Consider the following 17,429-nt stretch of genomic DNA (forward strand, 5'->3'; position numbering starts at 1 on the left):
TTATTATATTAGAAATTTTAAAGTATTAGTATTATTATGAAAATAGTTTTGACCTTGCAGGCCTTCAGAAAGGTCATGGGGACCCCCAGAGGCTCCCAGGCCACACATTGAGAACTGCTGCTCTAGTAGAATGATTAGCATCCTCCTTCCATGCCATTTCCCTGGTAGAACCAAGGTGGAGATCATCTCTTCCCCAGACTATCCAGAACCCTCAATATCCTTTTATGGAAACATACAAGACTCCTCAATAGGAGCCTAAATGGAGGTGCCCCTTCTCCTTTATTCTCTAAATCTCTCCAGAATTCTCAATATCTTTCCATAGGACCCTGATGGAGGGTCCCTTCTTCTATGGATAGTACCTGGGCTAGACTCCTTCACGGGGGATTGGGTCTGACTGAACGAACTGAGGGATGAGATCAGAGCCCAGACATCAAACCAAACTAAAGATGAATGGAGGAGGAGTGAGTACATGAGGGGAAGGGTTTTGCCAGGGCCCTAAGAAGAGAAACTTAGCACTTATATATAGGCCAAACTATATACTATTCACTTTCCAGTGTCTACTATAGCAGCTAAATTTAATGCCTGAATCAGACTTAATCATTTGGGGTGGATAGGGGAGAGTTTCCATTAATTACTGAAAAGTCCCGTTTTGAAGGCTTGGAGTTTTGGGATTGTTTATATTGAAGGCAGGAGAATTTGAGGATGATTTGATATCTTTTAGGGGATAGGCAATCAGCCGTTTGTAGTCAGTCAACATTTTTCTTAAGTGCTAGCCTGCCTTTAAGGAGATAATATGTAAACATGTAAAGGGGAGATGACATGTAAAAAAATTAGTTATATACAAGGTACAGAATAGATGGATGATTGTCTCACAGAGAAGGAAAGGCCTCCTGCAGAAGAGAAGAACAAGAGAAAAGAGATGGGATGAGATTAGGTAAAGAACTTTTAGACTCTAGGAGGCATTAATATTTCCCCAAACCACTGTTACTGATTTCCCTTCCCCAGAGATCTTACAGCCAAAAATAATTATTTTCCTATCTCTTTCGAAGAGCAAGATATGGCCTTCGTAGGCCTCAGACCTCCCCTTAATTCTCTCTCAAATGGAGAAATGGAAAAAACATAATTCTGCGAAGAGAAAGTCATTAGTCATGGGGATCATTTGCAGTCCCTCTCTGCCTGCCAAAAGAGAGAGGCCAGGCCCAGTGAAGGAGGGATGGGTATCTGGGACCTTGAGTAAATAATTTAACACCTGAAGCTTCAGTAATCTCTGTTCTGCTTGCCTCTTTGGGAGTACTTTGGGGCTCAGATTAGATCATAGATGTGAAAATAATTTAGAAAGTTACAGTTGTAAGGTGATTCTATTATACTTTTCTTTTAAAAGGCATCAATATTCAAAATTTAGCCATGAGATGAAATAGAAAAGGGTGGGGAAGAATAGTGTTCCTTGTGAAGGGGGTCAATTTTCCTTTGTGGTGTTTGGAGGGTTTTCTTGTCATTTTCAAGAAGAGCAAGCCACTTTCTCAGATTCCTGCCAATAAATCTCCTATTTTTCAGCCTCTCAGTCCCCCTGTCAACCAGTCCCCATGACCAGCAGTTCTATGTTCTCTTATCCCTTGCTCCAAGCAAGTCAGATTGTTGATTTTAAGTGGGCCTCACCTGTAAGTGTAGAGAAGAGATTTTTAATATGAGATCTTGAATATATTACTGAGGAGGGGGTCTGTGAATTTTGGGGAAAAATTATACCTTTATCTTCACTAACCTTCTTTTTTGAAATTCCTATACATTTGATTTTATGCATTTAAAAACATTTCTTTTTGAGAAGGAATCCATAGGTTTCTCTCAAGATTGTCAAAGGTTCTGTGCACAAAAATGATTAAATATCCTTGATTTAGAAGTTTTAGCTGTATATTGTACACAGAGGCAGTATCTCATAGATTTTTGATTCTCTTGAACACATTTTTTTTAAATCCTTACTTTCCATCTTAGATTTCTGTCTTATTCCATCCAATACTGTGTATTGGTTCCAAGGCAGAAGAGCAGTAAGGGCTAGGCAGTGGGAGTTAAATGACTTGCCCAGGGTAACACAGCTAGGAAGTATCTGAGGCCAGATTTGAACTTAGGTCTTCCCGTCTCTAGGCCTGGCTCTCAATCCACTTAGCTACCCAGCTACCTCCTATTGAACAAAATTTTAAGGGACAGTTAGTGGTTCAGTTGATAGAGATCCAGACCTGGAGTCAGGAGGACCTGGGTTCAAATGTGACTTCAGGCACTTCCTAGCTGTGTGATCTTGGACAAGTCACTTAACCCCCCATTGCATAGCCCTTACCACTCTTCTGCCTTGGAACCAATATACAGTATTGATTCTAAGATGGAAGATAAGAGTTTTTAATAACCAACCACAAAAACCTTCCTCTAAATCTTTCTTTAGTTCTTATTACATGCAAGGCACTAAGAATGTTACTTGTGTAAGAAAGAGCATGCTAAAGGTACTTAGTTCCTCAGGGTGAGTCATTGGAGGCCCTACAGTCCTTTCAGGGGCTGCTTAGGTAGTAGGTATGTCTCTGATTTTGGCTCTCCTCCATCAACAGATGGGTGGACAAGTGTGACAAGAAATTGACTGCTTGGGAGAAGCCCTTCTGATTTTTTTTGCTAGTTAAGTGATGGGGAGCACAGGCGGAAAGGAAGGTGATAAAATATTTCTACAGCCTTTATTGGGAGTCAGGAACGGCCAGCCTAACAAGTAGGTAGAGCAGGTGGTTGCCTGGATGGTAGGATTTGAAGGTGCCCCCTTTAACTGTCACAGTGCCTAAAACGCCACTATTAGCAATTTCTTCCTTCCAGTGAAACCTTGCGTTGTCGAGGCTTTTCTTTAAAATGCCAACACTCCTAGGGAGTGGCTAATAAGTTACAACCCTGACACCTTGGGTTGGATGAGTTTCTAGGATTCCTTTTCTCCTAAAATCTGGAGCCCTGGTAAAACATTAGAACTTATTTTTTTGTAGGGGGAGGGAATGAATGAAAGCAGGGATAAAGGGTGCCTATAGGGGGAGGCAAGGAACACCAAAGACAACTTTTGCCCCAGTTTGGTGACTGGCAACAGGGAGGCAAAATAATATTTTTTCCTGCAGCTGCTAAGCATGGATCAGTGCTCGAATCACTCTAGGGATTCTAGATAAGGTCTGGTTGGTCTTTGGAAGTTGTTTTCAACTCCACTCCCCTGTGGAGTGGGCAGTAACCTTATGGCTCCCTGTGTGCAGCAGGTGATTAAGTGATTATGCTTCCTTGGTACACGCCCAGGATGGCCCAGTATCTGGGCTTTGAATAAAGCTGGAGCACATTTTCCTTTCCACCAGGCCTTTAATAGACTTTGAATGTGGACCATGAACTACATGCCCCCCGCCACCCCCTCTGTCCCCCAGCCCTGAAAGGAGACAGAAACACTTTATCTTCTGTGGCAGGGGTAGTGGTAAGGTTTGTGCAGAACAATCCTGGCCTTGAGTGGGACAATGAGACAAAGGCTAAAGTTAGCTCCTCATGCGTGCTAGGCTATAGCTCTCCACCACCTGGGGTGTGTGTGTGTGTGTGTGTATGTGTGTGTGTGTGTGTGTGTGTGTGTGTGTGTGATCTGAACTGTTCAGTCATCATAGGCATAGGTTCAAGGGGCCCAGATCATTTTGGAAATGGCAGGCTGGATGGGAGACAAGACTATGTCAAACAGGACCTTAGGACAAATAATCTGAGGGAGGATATGAAGATTGGGCATAAGACTCTGTGTGACCCTTCCATTGGCATGAGGGCATACATTATTCATAGTTCCCCACCCTTATCCTGGCAGGGACCTTGTGGGGCCAATTCTGAGAGAGTGGGTGGAGAGAAATAGAGTTGGTCTCTTGGGAAGAGAAGTGGTATGGAAAGGAGGGGTGGGGTATCCTCTTTGTTTTCCAGGGTTGCTAACACATTTGTATGGGAGTTAGGGGAGATTCTTTTTCAGTAAGTATATCCAGCAGTGTAAGTATTATCCCATTTGTTCTCATAGAGCTTGGTAGGTCCTTAAAAGGGGAGACACTTACTTCCCTTTCCCAAATTCCACATATCGGTAAGACCATTTCTTAGACTTAGACCCCTCTGTTGCAAAGTGTGGCTATGTAGGGGAAATAGAACTTAAACTCTTAGTATTATTGTGGTTTGGTGGAAAGATCATTGAAGAGAGACTTTAAGTTGGTTCTCTACTGAAAAATTTGGAAAGTCTTTTTGGATCTTGTTTTCCTTATTTGTAAAAAACTATTTATTCAGCAAATATTTATTAATTAAGCACCTGCTACTTGTAGAATATTATGTTAAGAAATCAAAAGATAAGAGAGATTTTCCCCAAATATATTTTATTGATGTTCTTTGTACTTTTTTAGTTTTCTATTTTCTTTTTATTTTTGTTAAAACTTTTTTTTTACCAATTACGTGTAATAACAAAATTCCACATGTTTTCCAAAGTTATATGATCGAACTTATCTCCCTCCCTTCCTTTCTCCCTCCCAGAGCTGGAAAGCGATTCTATCAGAATTATACATGTATTATCACACAAAACATTTCCATATTGTTCATTTTTGTAAGTGAATAATCTTATAAAACCAAAACCCCACAACATAAACCCAAATAAACAGGTGAAAAATGGTATGCTTTGATCTGCATTCTGCTTTGTCCATTAAAAAAACTTTTGCTGGAAACACCATAAAACAACACTAAATTTCTACTTCTATTCCCCAATGAGCTTAAAGTCTCAGGGTGCCATAACTTTCTTCTTCTGTTTGTTCTTTTTTGGGGGCAAAGCCAACAACTTCTAACTAGCTGGATTCCTATTCAAATCCCACATGGTACCCCAAAATGGTATGTCTTCAGGACTATAAGGAACTAGAACAAGTACTTAGAGGGAAGAGACTTAATTCAAAAGATAAGATGACTTGTTTTTTGATTATTTAAGGGAAAAGACAAAATTCCATGATCATTTACCACCTCTGTCCATTCTCCTCTGAGACGAAAAAGAGCAATTAACCAAAAAAAAAAAAATCCTACAGAAATTTGGTCTAGCAATGGTGTACATAGTATTTTGGCTTACTAGTTCCCCACTTCTCTTTTATCAGAGAAGGCATATATCTTTATCTCTTTTTCTGAACTTCATTGCTCAGAGATTTTTTTTAGTGGTCTTCATTCGCATTATTCTATTAATTCCCCTTATAGAATTGTAAGATTTGGAGCCAGAAGAGAATTTCAGAAGTCATCCAGATTTAGGGTTTAGGTTTTATAGGATTGTTCTTTTACAAAAATAAATAATATGGAAATGGGGTTTGAGTGATTTTATATATATATATAATATATATATATATGTATGTATGTATGTATGTATGTATGTATGTATGTATGTATGTATAACCCAGTGGAATTTCTTGTCAATTCTGGGATGGGAGAGGGATGAGGGGAGGCTAAAACATGAATCATGTACATAACCATGGAAAAAAATTAAAGTGAATAAAGTCATCCAGTCCAACCTGCTTATTTCATGGATGAAGATCCTGAGACTTATAAAGGTTAAAGGACTTGTCTAAGGTCACATGGATTTTAAGGGAAAGAGCTGGGATCTGAACCCAGGTCCTGTGACTCCCAAATCCAGTACACTTTCCATTTCACTGCCTCATAGTGCCTTAATTCACTCTGCATCAGTTCTCAAAGAATCCAAGTTTAGCTAAGACATATTGTCTGCCATCATGGAGCTTGCGGCATAATAGGAAGATAAGACATAAAGACATAAGATGCAAATCACACAATTTGAGAGTTTGCAAGAGTCCCAGAGGCCATTTTAGTTCAATCCAGAAAAAGAAAGGAATTGTCAGACAAGTAGTGGTCTAGCTTTTACCTGAAGACCTCAAAAGAGGCAGGTACCCCCATCATTTTTCCAGGCAGCCTATTCCACTTTAGGTTAGCTCCAATTGTAGGGAAGTTTTTCTTGACATCTTGCCTAAATTTGTCACATTGCAGCTTCTACTTATTACTACAGATTCTGTCTTCTGAGTCCAGTTGTCATCATCATCATCATCATCATCATCATCATCATCATCTTAACTAACTGATGTGCCAGACAGTATGCTAAGTGCTTTACAATTATTATCTCATTTGCTTCTCACAGTCATCCTGGGAGGCAGATGCTATTGTTTTTCCTTTTTTAGAGATAAGCAAACTGAGTCAAACAGAGGTTAAGTGATTGCTGAGAGTAATGCAGCAACTAAGGCAGAATTTGAATTCATTTAAAAATTCTTCTTCCATATGATAAATATTTGAATGCTTGAAGTTAGCTATCATACTTCCCTCCTCTTCCTCTCCCTCCCCAGAGTCTTCTCTTCTCCATATTCAGCATCCCCATTTCCTTCAACTTATCATCACTATCGTAACTCGAGGCACTTCACCATCCTAGTTGCCCTCTTGGACACTCTCCAGTTTATTAATGCCTAACTTTAAAAAAAAACAAAACAACAATAACCCCCAAACCCTGACCTTCCATCTTGGAATCAATACTGTGTATTGGTTCCAAGGCAGAAGAGTGGTAAGGGCTAGGCAATGAGGGTTAAGTGACTTGCCCAGGATCACATAGCTAGGAAGTGTCTGAGGCCAGATTTGAACCTAGGACCTCCCCTCTCTAGGCCTGGCTCTCAATCCACTGAGCCACCCAGCTGTCCCCTGTCAATGTCTATCTTGAAGAGTGATGACCAGAGCTGAACACAATAATCCTGTTGAGGTATAATGAGGTCAGAGTGCAGTGGTACCATTATTTCCTTGTTCCTGGAAGCTATGCCCTTCTTAATGTGGCTTGTGATTGAATTAGCTAGAGAGTGACCAAAGTGCTTTGTGATTTATTGGGTTCTATGTACAAGGCACCATGCTGGATGCCTTCCTGGAATTAGCATGGACTCAGAGGCCTGGATTCAAATCCCTGCTTTGTTACTGACTACAGGACTGTAGGTAAACTGCATCAAAGGTTGGGGACTCTGTTTCTTCCCCTGTAAAAGGGGGGGGGATTGAAATTCAGGTTAATTTCAGATTAAAGTAGTGAGGCTTGGTCCTAGAAAATAGATGATGAAACCCCATTCCTTTCCTTTTGAGAAATAGGAGATTGACCCAAGTTTTACTTATTAACTCATTTTCTTTGTTACAAGGATGGGATCAGAAATGGGTGGGTGGTTGGGGGGATACATAGGGAAATGATTATAGTATAGGAAACAAAAGGTATCAATAATTTTGTTAAAATTAAGAGAAATGAGGAAGCTAGAATGGATGGTCTTTTGGTTCCCTTCTACCTTAAAAGTTCTATTCAAAATAATACATAATACTTAAGAACCTTTGTCTAGCCTCTCATTTTATAGAAAAGAAACTGAGTCTCGGAGAAGAGAAAAATACTAGGATTTGAAGTCACATTCCCTGAATTCTATTCCAGTGTTGTTTATATCTTGCCACATGCACCATTGCTTCTTCAACATCAGATATAGGAACAGAAAAGTGAGAAGGAGAGGGAGAGGGAGTTGGGAGAAGCGAGGAGCATCAGAGGGTCTCAGAGACTCATTTGGAGGAGAGTCTAGTGAGGTCCTTTCCTTTATTTGCTAAAACAAGGCTTGCCTCCCATATGCTCTTAGAGACCTTAAGGCAGTTCTTCTTAATGTTATGAAATCCTTGAAACCAGGCTCCGTGCCTGGTCCAGATTGCCCAGAGTGTGGAGGGTGAGCGCCTTGCTCCTGAGCGCCTCTTGGGCAGCTATGGAAGAACAGCAGGCGCCATTGGGAGGTTCAGGTTTTGCTGGGACTACGGCTGGCTGCAGTTTACTGCCCTGCTTGGAGTTGGGGCTTGGATGTGATCACCTCATGGCCAGAGAGAGATGGATGGGTTGGCTTGAAGGGGCCCCGTTTGGGGGAGTGTGTTTCAGAGTGATGCTTGCAGCTGGCCCTGCTTTGGACTTTCAGGGGGAATCTCCAGGCTGGGTTTCCTTGCACATCTGTTTCCTGCTGACAGAAGATCTTTGTTCACAGGCACAAGAGGAACGTGACGGGCCCTGGTACGGGCCATCGAGGCTCCCCCCTCCTCATGAGCTCAGTGCGAGGCAGCAGTGGGCCCCTCTAGTGTGTCCACGAGTTCATTGTGTTGGGGGCACTGCTTGGGGGGGACCTTCTGCGTAATCCCAACAGTTGACATTCTGTAGTGCTTTTGAGGTTTACAAAACACTTTACGTGTATTATATCATCTGAGCTTACAAGAACACTCTCAGTGAGGTACAACAAATATTATTTTTCCCATTTTATAGAAAAAGAAGAAAGTGACCTCCTGGAGCCCATTGAGTAGGGCAGGAATTGGGGTACAGTGAAGGGAACCCAGCCCAATTGTTTTTCCAGGTTGAGCTACTCTTATCTGACTTGGAGAAGCAAGACCCGAGGAGATGGAAGGTCAGGGGAGAAGGAAGGAGGGACAGAGAGTGGGGGCATGAGATAATGGAGGAGAGGATGTAGGAAAAGAGAGGGAAAATGTAGAGAGAGGGGAAACAGTTTGGAAGAATATCTGTGTATTTGAAATCCAATTAACCACTTTAAAGTGTTGGACAAAACACAGGCAAACCAGTATCTCCCTTTTCGAGTGAGTCATCATGTAGATGCTTGATCCCAGCTTGGCAGTGGTCGTCATTCAATCAATCCCTTAACTCTGATGAGGCCAGCCAGTGTCTCCTCTCCTGGGGAGCTCAGTCTGAGCTAGCGTTGTGTGGGACACAGATGACTAGGATACTGCAGAATACTTCCATTCTTCAAGTAGATTCTGCTAGATAATGGTAGCTCACACTTTTGTAACACTTTGTAAAGTACTTGCCTAAAACAGCTCTGTCAGATAGATAGTAAAAATAGTAACACCCCCATTTTATAGATGAAGAAACTTAAGAGCCGAAGTGAATTTAATCTTAGTCATACAACTGGCAAGCATTGGAATTGGGCTCAACCCAGGTCTCCTGGCTTCAAGTCCAGTAGTATTTTTTTTTGGTCTTAAATATTTCTAACTTTTTTAGCTGCCTTTTATTTTGGGGTCATCTTTCCTCTATCCCCCCTTTTCTACTAGTGAGCCATCCCTTCTAACTAAGATAAAAAAGAAAGAAGAAAAAACCATTCAGCAAAACTAACCAAAACATCGACCATGTCTGATAGTATATGTAGTGTCCAAAACTCTGCAGTGGAAGAAGGATGGTAGATTTCTCAATGCTTATCCAGGGTCAAACTTGGTCATTATAAGCACACAATATTCCATTCCCCCCCCCCCCCCCCCCCCCCGTGCTTTGTAAAGCAAGTAGCAGAGGTATTATTATTCCAGCTTGAGAAATGAGTGACTTGAGACCTAGGTTAAATGAGTTGCTGAAGGTCCCATAATTGGGAGATGGCAAAGCCAGACCCTGTACTGTCAGATCCAGTGGTATTCTTCCTGGCATCCTCACTGTCCTGTGCTTTAACAACAACCATAACAGTCATAGTCTCTCTCCCTTTCTCCCTCCCTCCCTCCCCCCTCTCCCCTCTTCCCATTCCCTCCTGGTTTCTCTCTTCCTTCTTCCTTCTCTCTCTGTCTCTCCCTCTCTGTCTCTCTCTGTCTCTCTCTCTCTGTCTGTCTGTCTGTCTCTCTCTCTCTCTCTCTCTCTCTCTCTCTCTCTCTCTCTCTCTCTCTGTCTCTGTCTCTCTCCCTCTCCTCCATTCCTGCTTTGTCTCTCTCTTCCTCCCTCCTTCTCTGTCTTTGTCTCTCTGTCTCTGACTCTAATCTCTCTCCCCTTCTCTATTTATTCCCTTTTTGTCTCTCTTCCTCCCTCCTTCTCTCTCCCTTCTTTCCTCCCTTTCTCTCTCCCCCTCTCCTCCATTCCTTCTTTGTCTCTCTCTTCCTCCCTCCTTCTCTGTCTTTGTCTCTCTGTCTGTCTTTCTCTCTCCTCCTCTATTCCCTCTGTCTCTTTCTTCTCCCTCCCTCCTCTTTCTCTCTATTTCTCCCCCCCCTCCCCCTCCCCCTCTCCCTCCTCCCTTTCTCCCCCTCCCTCCCAACTTTTCCCTTGACCTTGATTTCAGATACGTTCTAGCTGTGTGACTCTGGGCAGTTAACCCCAATTACTGTTCTTTTGCCTTGGAACAATGCTTAGTAAAAGATAACCGACTTTCTGTTTTAGGATTGATACTAAGTATTGGTTCAAAGCAGAAGAGTGGTAAGAGATAAACAATGGGGGTTAAGTGATTTGCCTAGGCTCACCCAGCTAGGAAGTGTCTGAGGCCAGATTTATGATAGTCTTTTGCATTTGGGCTTTATAATTTTTAAAGTCTGTCTTATCTCATTTGAGCCTCACTGCAACCATGTGATGTAGGCAGCAGGGGTATGATTATCCCCATTTTATAGACAAAGTGAACTAAATTTCCCAAGGTCGTATAGCTAGGAAGGAAGGGTGGTGCTAGGATTGAACTCAAGTTTTGTGAATTGAGACCTGAAAGCCCTTTCTTCCATGACACACAATCCCTTGTACACTGTGAACGTTTTTGCCTTTGTGTCATTGCTCCATGCAATTCCCTGCTCTTGGAGTGACCCTGTTCAGATTCTAGCCATCCTGCTAGTATCATGATTTCTCCATCCCATGAGCCTTTCCTTGGTCCTTAATGATCTTCCTTTGCATTTGTGGTCATAGAGGAGAGGCAATGTATAGAGAACTGGACCTGAGGTCATGAAGAACCAAGTTCGAATCCAACCTCAGGTTCTTACTAAATGTGGCACCCTGATGTATCACTTAACTTCAGTTTACTCCAATTTTCTCATCTGTAAAGTGGTGATCATTGTAGCACTTTCCTTTGCAGTTGGCGAGGATCAAATGAGATGATACATTATTTGTCAAAAGTACTGAGCTCATAGTAGATGCTGTGGAAATGTTTGATTCCTTCCTTTTCTTCCTATGGCACTTGGCTCTGTGCTCCCCGGTGTAGTCCTGGGTGATGGTCTTGTTCCTCTAACAAGGGTAACAGCTCCTTGAGGATGAGGACCATGACTTGGACTCCTTTACCCCACGGTGCCTACCTCTGTGCTGAGCACCTAATAGATATTTAATAAAAACTTGACTGAATGAATAAAATTGGAGTTGGGTGGAGGGCATGAATCAGCTCCTCGGGTGCAGAGATTTTGACCAAGAGTTTGTGTTTGTCATTGCAGACAGAAGGGACCAGGCTGCAGAAGGATCTCCGCACCTACTTGGCATCTGTCAAAGGTAAGGAAGAAATTTCTCTGCATGCATTTCCCTTGATCAGAACAAGGGGCAGGCTTTTCCATGACTGTCAGGACAGCTGTCTGGGTGCCATCTTTATTTATCTATCTATTTCTTTATCTAGCTATCAATTTATCCATCTATTTATTCATTCATTCATTAATTTATTTTTTTGCTTGTTTATTATTTATTGATGGATGGATGAAGGCTCTTGGGTACTTTGGCTAGGCATAGTCAGCCCAGGTCTGGGCTATATATATATATTTTTTTAAACAACCCTGACCTTCCATCTTGGAATCAATACTGTGTATTGGTTCCAAGGCAGAAGAGTGCTCAGGGCTAGGCAATGGGGGTTAAGTGACTTGCCCAGGGTCACACAGCTGGGAAGTGTCTGAGGCCAGATTTGAATCTAGGACCCCCATCTCTAGGCCTGGCTCTCAATCCACTGAGCCACCCAGCTGCCCCAGGTCTGGGCTATTTTCAATCTTTCTATTAATCTGAGAGGTCAGCCCGAAGGCAGAAACATATTAGGGATTGCCTCCAGATTTGGGTTTATATTAGCTTCTGGTCCCCATAGACTTATCAGCTGGAATGGGCAAAAGAACATGATCTTGTAGGCCAGGACCTAGGGTGCCTGGTCACCTAGGTGACTAGGTGCCCTTTCTTTCTCTTATATTCTTATTCTGTTTTCCTGGGAAACATGACTAGGGCTTGTTGCAGGTGGAAGCCTGGGCCTCTGACAGGTGGGATCCGAAGGAATCTGAGGAAGTGGTAAAGGTTTGGGGTTGGTGGGCAGGAAGGGAAGGAGGAGCCCCTGATTCTTCCCCCTTCTGCCTGTGGGTTTTGCATTGAGCTCGTCTGTGTCCTTTTCAGCAATGCACGAAGCATCGAAGAAGCTAACGGAGTGTCTGCAGGAGGTGTATGAGCCAGACTGGCCCGGGAGAGAAGAGACAAACAAAATAGCGGAAGTAAGACTATGGTCTGGGGTTGGGGAGCAGGGAAATGATTAAAAATTGGGGATTGAGGGTCAAGATGAGCCCAGCCTGGGCTTGGTGGGGGAAAGGGAAGTGCTTCCTCATGCCTTTATTTCCCCATCAATGGAAGCATATTTGTCTTCACATGTTCTTCTCCTGGTTCTCAAGTGTACATCTTCTTCTGAAAGGTTAGGGAAGGAAGAGAGAATTAAAAATAAAAACTGGTCAAGAATGAAATATGGAAAGGCCATGGGAGTAGGGGGTTCAGAGATCTCAATTCTAGGTCTGCCTCATCTACCTCTCTTGGCCTCAGTTTCCTCATTTAACAAATGAGACGTTTAGACTAGATGTTCTATAAGGTCCCCATTTATCTCTTAGCTTCCTTATTTGCAAAAGGGGGAGAATGCAGGGCAGCTAGATAGTACAATGAATAAGAGAGTTGTCCCTGGAGGAAGACCTGAGTTCACATTTGTTCTGAGATACTTCCTAGCTGTGTGACCCTGGGCAAGTCACTTAACCTTGCTTACCTCAGTTGCTCATCTGTCAAATGAGCTGGAAAAGGAAATGACAAACCATTTCAGTATCTTGGCCAAGAAGACACCAAATGGGTTCAGGAAGAGTCAGACATGACTGAAACAACTGAACATCACCACTTTCTTCTTGGGGTGGTTGTGAAGAAAATGTTTTGTAGATTTTTTTTAATTAGAATTTTTTTTAAACCTTTGTCATCTTAAAGCGTACTATACGTGAGAGGTTTTATTATAGAAACCTAGAGCAAACACGTCTGTGTGTGCATTTATTTTTTCAGTACAACCATGCTGAATCCTGACTCCCATCTCCTACTCTCTGTCCAGTCTCGATATTTGACTTTATCCGTTCCACAAACTTTTGGAGACTCAGTTTGACTCCATTCTCTCTCTCTCTCTCTCTCTATTCTCGGTTAAGAGGCCCAGAGTCGAGCTGGAAGAAGTTCATTGATGCCTCTCTAGTCTCTGTTCACTCTGGAACCTCCCTCCCTCTCAAGGAGGGTAGGCTGTCTCATAGAAAAGGGCTCAGGAGAGAGAATAGACACGGAGAAGATTAAGCCATTCATTGAATGCCTACTCTGTGCCAGGTTTACCTGAGAATTCCCAGGTACTAGGAATGCACCCCCCCCCCCCCAAAAAAAAAAGGGGGTGGGGCTCAGGTTGTCCTAGCTTAGGTGTTTGAACTATTTGGGTGTCCACTCTTAAGTCCAGCCTCAATATGGTGGCACCCCACTCTTCCCTAGGCAGGAGCAGATGGCAGTCAGGCTGTCTAAGGAAGGGGTGAAATGGCCAGTCCAAGCTCCCTGCTGAGGATTAGTGGGGATCATACCCCGAGATGCCTCTTCTCTTCCAGCCTATGTAAGATGAAGACTCGGTCTGTCTGCCCCATCCCCACTTATATCTCTCTCTTACACATAATTGAACCTTAGAAATATAAACATCCCTTTCACATTTCATCTTTCCCCATCGTGGTTTCCATGGATAGTGGGTCCACGTCGGAAATTAATTTTTTTGGGAGTTATGCGAAAGCCACAGATGACGCAGAAAAAGTTGAGACAGAAAGCATATGTATATTACTGTATAACATCAATATATTTTATCTTTTAATGCCATAAATATGCACAATTTATTTTTTAAAGTTGAAAAAAGTAAAATGTGCTAAAAGAACTTGAAAGCCAACAGAAGACATACAAAGGCTAGAAATGTTAAGGTTGACCCACACATAGCCTATGGCCAAATACTTAACCCAAATTTTACAGTAATTGCTGGAAACACCCATAAAAGAAAAAGAAAAACTTCAGACTTCTCTGGCATGATGGGAGAGCCAGCTATTTGGTGTGGATTTTCTGGATCTCAGGGGCACCCCACTTCTCACTCAGGGTTTGGGAAGGGACGCCTGTACTGCCCTCCTAGATTGTAAGGTCCTTGAGGGGAGGCTTTGGTTTTATTCCTCGAGGCATCTCCCTCAGAACCCAACACATACTTCAAGGCCCATGATTTCATCAGCTCATGTGCCCCCTCCACTGGGAATTTCAGCCTCTGTATATCTCAGTAGATGCCATCTTTATGGTTAGCTCTCAATTTAAAGAGGAGAAAACTCAGGGCAAGGGATGTAAAGTGACTTCTCCAAGGTCACAGAGGGAGTCAGCATTGGGATTGGAGTCTAGGCTGGCTGACTCTTTTGGTGTGCTTTCCCTGGTCTACCATGCCTCCTGCAGTCAAGTCTTATTTAACATCTGAAAATAAAAGCCACAAGAACTGACACAACATAATCTGTGGCTTTTTGCAAACATCAGAATGGACGATTGATTGAAGGTTTACTGAGTGCTTTCCATATATGGTTTCTCTTGATTTTATGTATTTTGTTATCACTTAATGGATAACTTTGCTTTGGAAGCAAATGTTTACGTACAAATTTCTGATTGAATTTGATATAGAAAAGACTGTTGGGGGCAGGAGAAGGGGGATTATGATGTTAGATTTTTTTTATATCAAATCATCCAGGCTGGAAATGTCTTTTATATATGTGTTGAAATAAATATTGCTACTGTATATTTAACAGCCAGAAAAAATCTCCCAGTTATTTAGCCTTCAGTTAATTTTTATTATTTTTTTCCCCATGTCTCTTCTTAAATATAGTTTTCATTGCATTATGATCTGAAAAGGATGCATTTAATATTTCTTCTTTTCTGTATTGAACTATAAAGTTTTTGTCTTAATATATAGTAAGCTGTTATATAAGTGCCATGGGAATTTTAATGTAACAAACAAACATTAATTTAAAAATTACTGAGATAGGTATTATCATTCCCATCTTATAGATGAGGAAAACTGAGTCTAGAGATGTTAAGGTTACATGTTAAATTTAATTCCAGGGCTCAACTGGCTCCAAATTTAGCATTTTTTTCAATCATATTAAGTTGACTTTCTAACTGTGACCCATCTGGTTAGGTTATCCCTTAGTTAAGGGATCCTCCAGACATATTTTTTAACCAGGAAAGAAAAGACAGAAAAGTCAGAGGAGTTGGACAGTCAGAGTCTTTCTTTAAGGTAGACTAAAAATTAAATGAGAGAAGGCAAGAGAGCAGGTTGGCTGACCCAGCAGCAAGAGAGGCCTCAGGAGTTGATTCCTTATTTGCTGAAGGGTTGTTAGAGGCAGACAGAAGGAAGACACAGAGAGGAAAACACAAGCCAAGAGGGAAAAGCTAGGGAGATGGGGGCTGAGTATGGATGACCAGCCTCTTACTACAAAAAGCACAAAGCAATCCTTCTTTGATCTGCCTCCCTCCTCCTATCCCAATGGCTAGAAGAGTCAAATATGGATGGAGGTTGAAGAAGGGTGATTAGAGGGGCACCAGCAAGTCTCATGCCTGAAATCCTACCTTAGGAAATTAATTCCTTTTTGACTTGAAGGATTTTCTAGCTTCAAGAATCCCTGACTAAACTACAGATACCCCTGGGAAAGAAAGAAGAATGGCAGCTGAAAGCAAGGCAGTGGGGTCAGAGGACGCAGGAAATAGGATCTTGGAACTCGAGCATCATTAAAATCAGGAAATGGGTATTGATATGGGAAGGTAGAAAGTGATAAAGAATCTTTAGAATTATTTTTTGGAGGTCCTGCCTTAGGTCCTTTCTCCTCCCTTTTCTCCCACCTCTCAGCGCCATTGTCTAACCACCAAAGGTAAATCCTACCCTAAAACTGAGAGAATCCAGATTGAGAGAGGGGTATGATATTCCAGCAACCAGTGGGAAGGTCAAACATGGTACCTGCACACCCACACAAAACAGGGTTGGGAATGGAACAGCCCCTCTCTTGGTTAGCCAGGTCAGGCTTCCAGAAGGGCTGGAATTTCTGGAGCTATCAGTTGTGGGGTGAGATGAAATCAGGGAAGCTATTGCCTCCAAAGATTCTGTTCTGTGACAACTCTTGTCACTTAGCAATTTTTTTTAGTTTAATTTAACAAACATTTATTAAACACATGAGATTAATAACAAAACACTGTTCTAGGTAGAGAGGTAACAATAAGTCCCTTATAATTTTTTTAAAAATCCTGACCTTTTGTCTTAGAATGTAAACTTGGTTCCAAGGCAGAAGAGCAATGAGGGCAAAGCTATTAGGGTTAAATGACTTGGTCGGAGCCACACAGCCAGAAGGTTTCTGAGGGCAGATTTGAACACAGGTCCTCCTATCTCCATCTCTATTCTCTGAACTACCTAGCTGTTCCTTATCATTTGTAATATGAGGTGATTGAATCTTAGACAGCAATTTCTGAGTCATCACCTTTTAGAGGAATATGGAGAGTGCCTAGTCTGGCTAGTTCTGGGCATGGGGAGGTCTAGTGACTTGGATTCTCTTACTGGTTCAGCCTTAGACATGCGATGTGACCTTGGTCAAGTCACTCAACTTGTCTGATCTTCAGTCTTCTCTTAAAAAAGAGAGAAGCTTGGGAGAGCAACTAGAGGAGAGAATATAAGGGAATAAATATGAAATCAGAGATCACCATGAAAATAACCAGGATGATAATATATCCCTCTCAGAGATATTCCTTTTCTCCAGACCAGAACTTTTCTTCTCTATTTTCCCAATTAATATTCATCCCTTCAGTGCCATCTCCTTCATGATGTCTTCTCTGATTACTCTAATCTATACAATTCTCTCCATTCTCTGAACTAAAATTATTCTACTTCTAGTGTAACCCCTATATAAATCAATCCTTGATTCTAAGTGAGGTCAATAAGCATTTATTAGCTCTGGGGTTTCCTTCCTTCCTTCCTTCCTTCCTTCCTTCCTTCCTTCCTTCCTTCCTTCCTTCCTTCCTTCCTTCCTTCCTTCCTTCCTTCCTTCCTTCCTTCCTTCCTTCCTTCCTTCCTTCCTTCCTTCCTTCCTTCCTTCCTTCCTTCCTTCCTTCCTTCCTTCCTTCCTTCCTTCCTTCCTTCCTTCCTTCCTTCCTTCCTTCCTTCCTTCCTTCCTTCCTTCCTTCCTTCCTTCCTTCCTTCCTTCCTTCCTTCCTTCCTTCCTTCCTTCCTTCCTGTCACACAGCCAGTAAGTATTTAAAGTCACATTTGAAACCAGGATCCACTGGCTCCCACCCAATTTACTGAGCCACCAGCCTGCCCCTCCCCCTCCCATTTTATTTTCTTTTG

The 17,429-nt window shown here is 42.3% G+C and overlaps 1 protein-coding gene across 24 annotated transcripts in view; it reads left to right on the forward strand.

The window, feature by feature from the left end:
* BIN1 (bridging integrator 1) overlaps window positions 1-17,429 on the forward strand; it is a 140,423-nt gene that overhangs the window by 77,198 nt on the left and 45,796 nt on the right. For all 24 annotated transcript variants that reach the window (XM_001366517.4, XM_007494002.3, XM_056793712.1 and 21 more), the window contains exons 3-4: window positions 11,233-11,287; window positions 12,158-12,252. In XM_001366517.4, coding sequence (XP_001366554.1) covers window positions 11,233-11,287; window positions 12,158-12,252 — 150 coding nt within the window. The remainder of the gene's footprint in view (window positions 1-11,232; window positions 11,288-12,157; window positions 12,253-17,429) is intronic.

This window comes from Monodelphis domestica, chromosome 4, assembly GCF_027887165.1.
Source record: "Monodelphis domestica isolate mMonDom1 chromosome 4, mMonDom1.pri, whole genome shotgun sequence".
Classification (NCBI taxonomy): Eukaryota; Metazoa; Chordata; class Mammalia; order Didelphimorphia; family Didelphidae; genus Monodelphis; species Monodelphis domestica.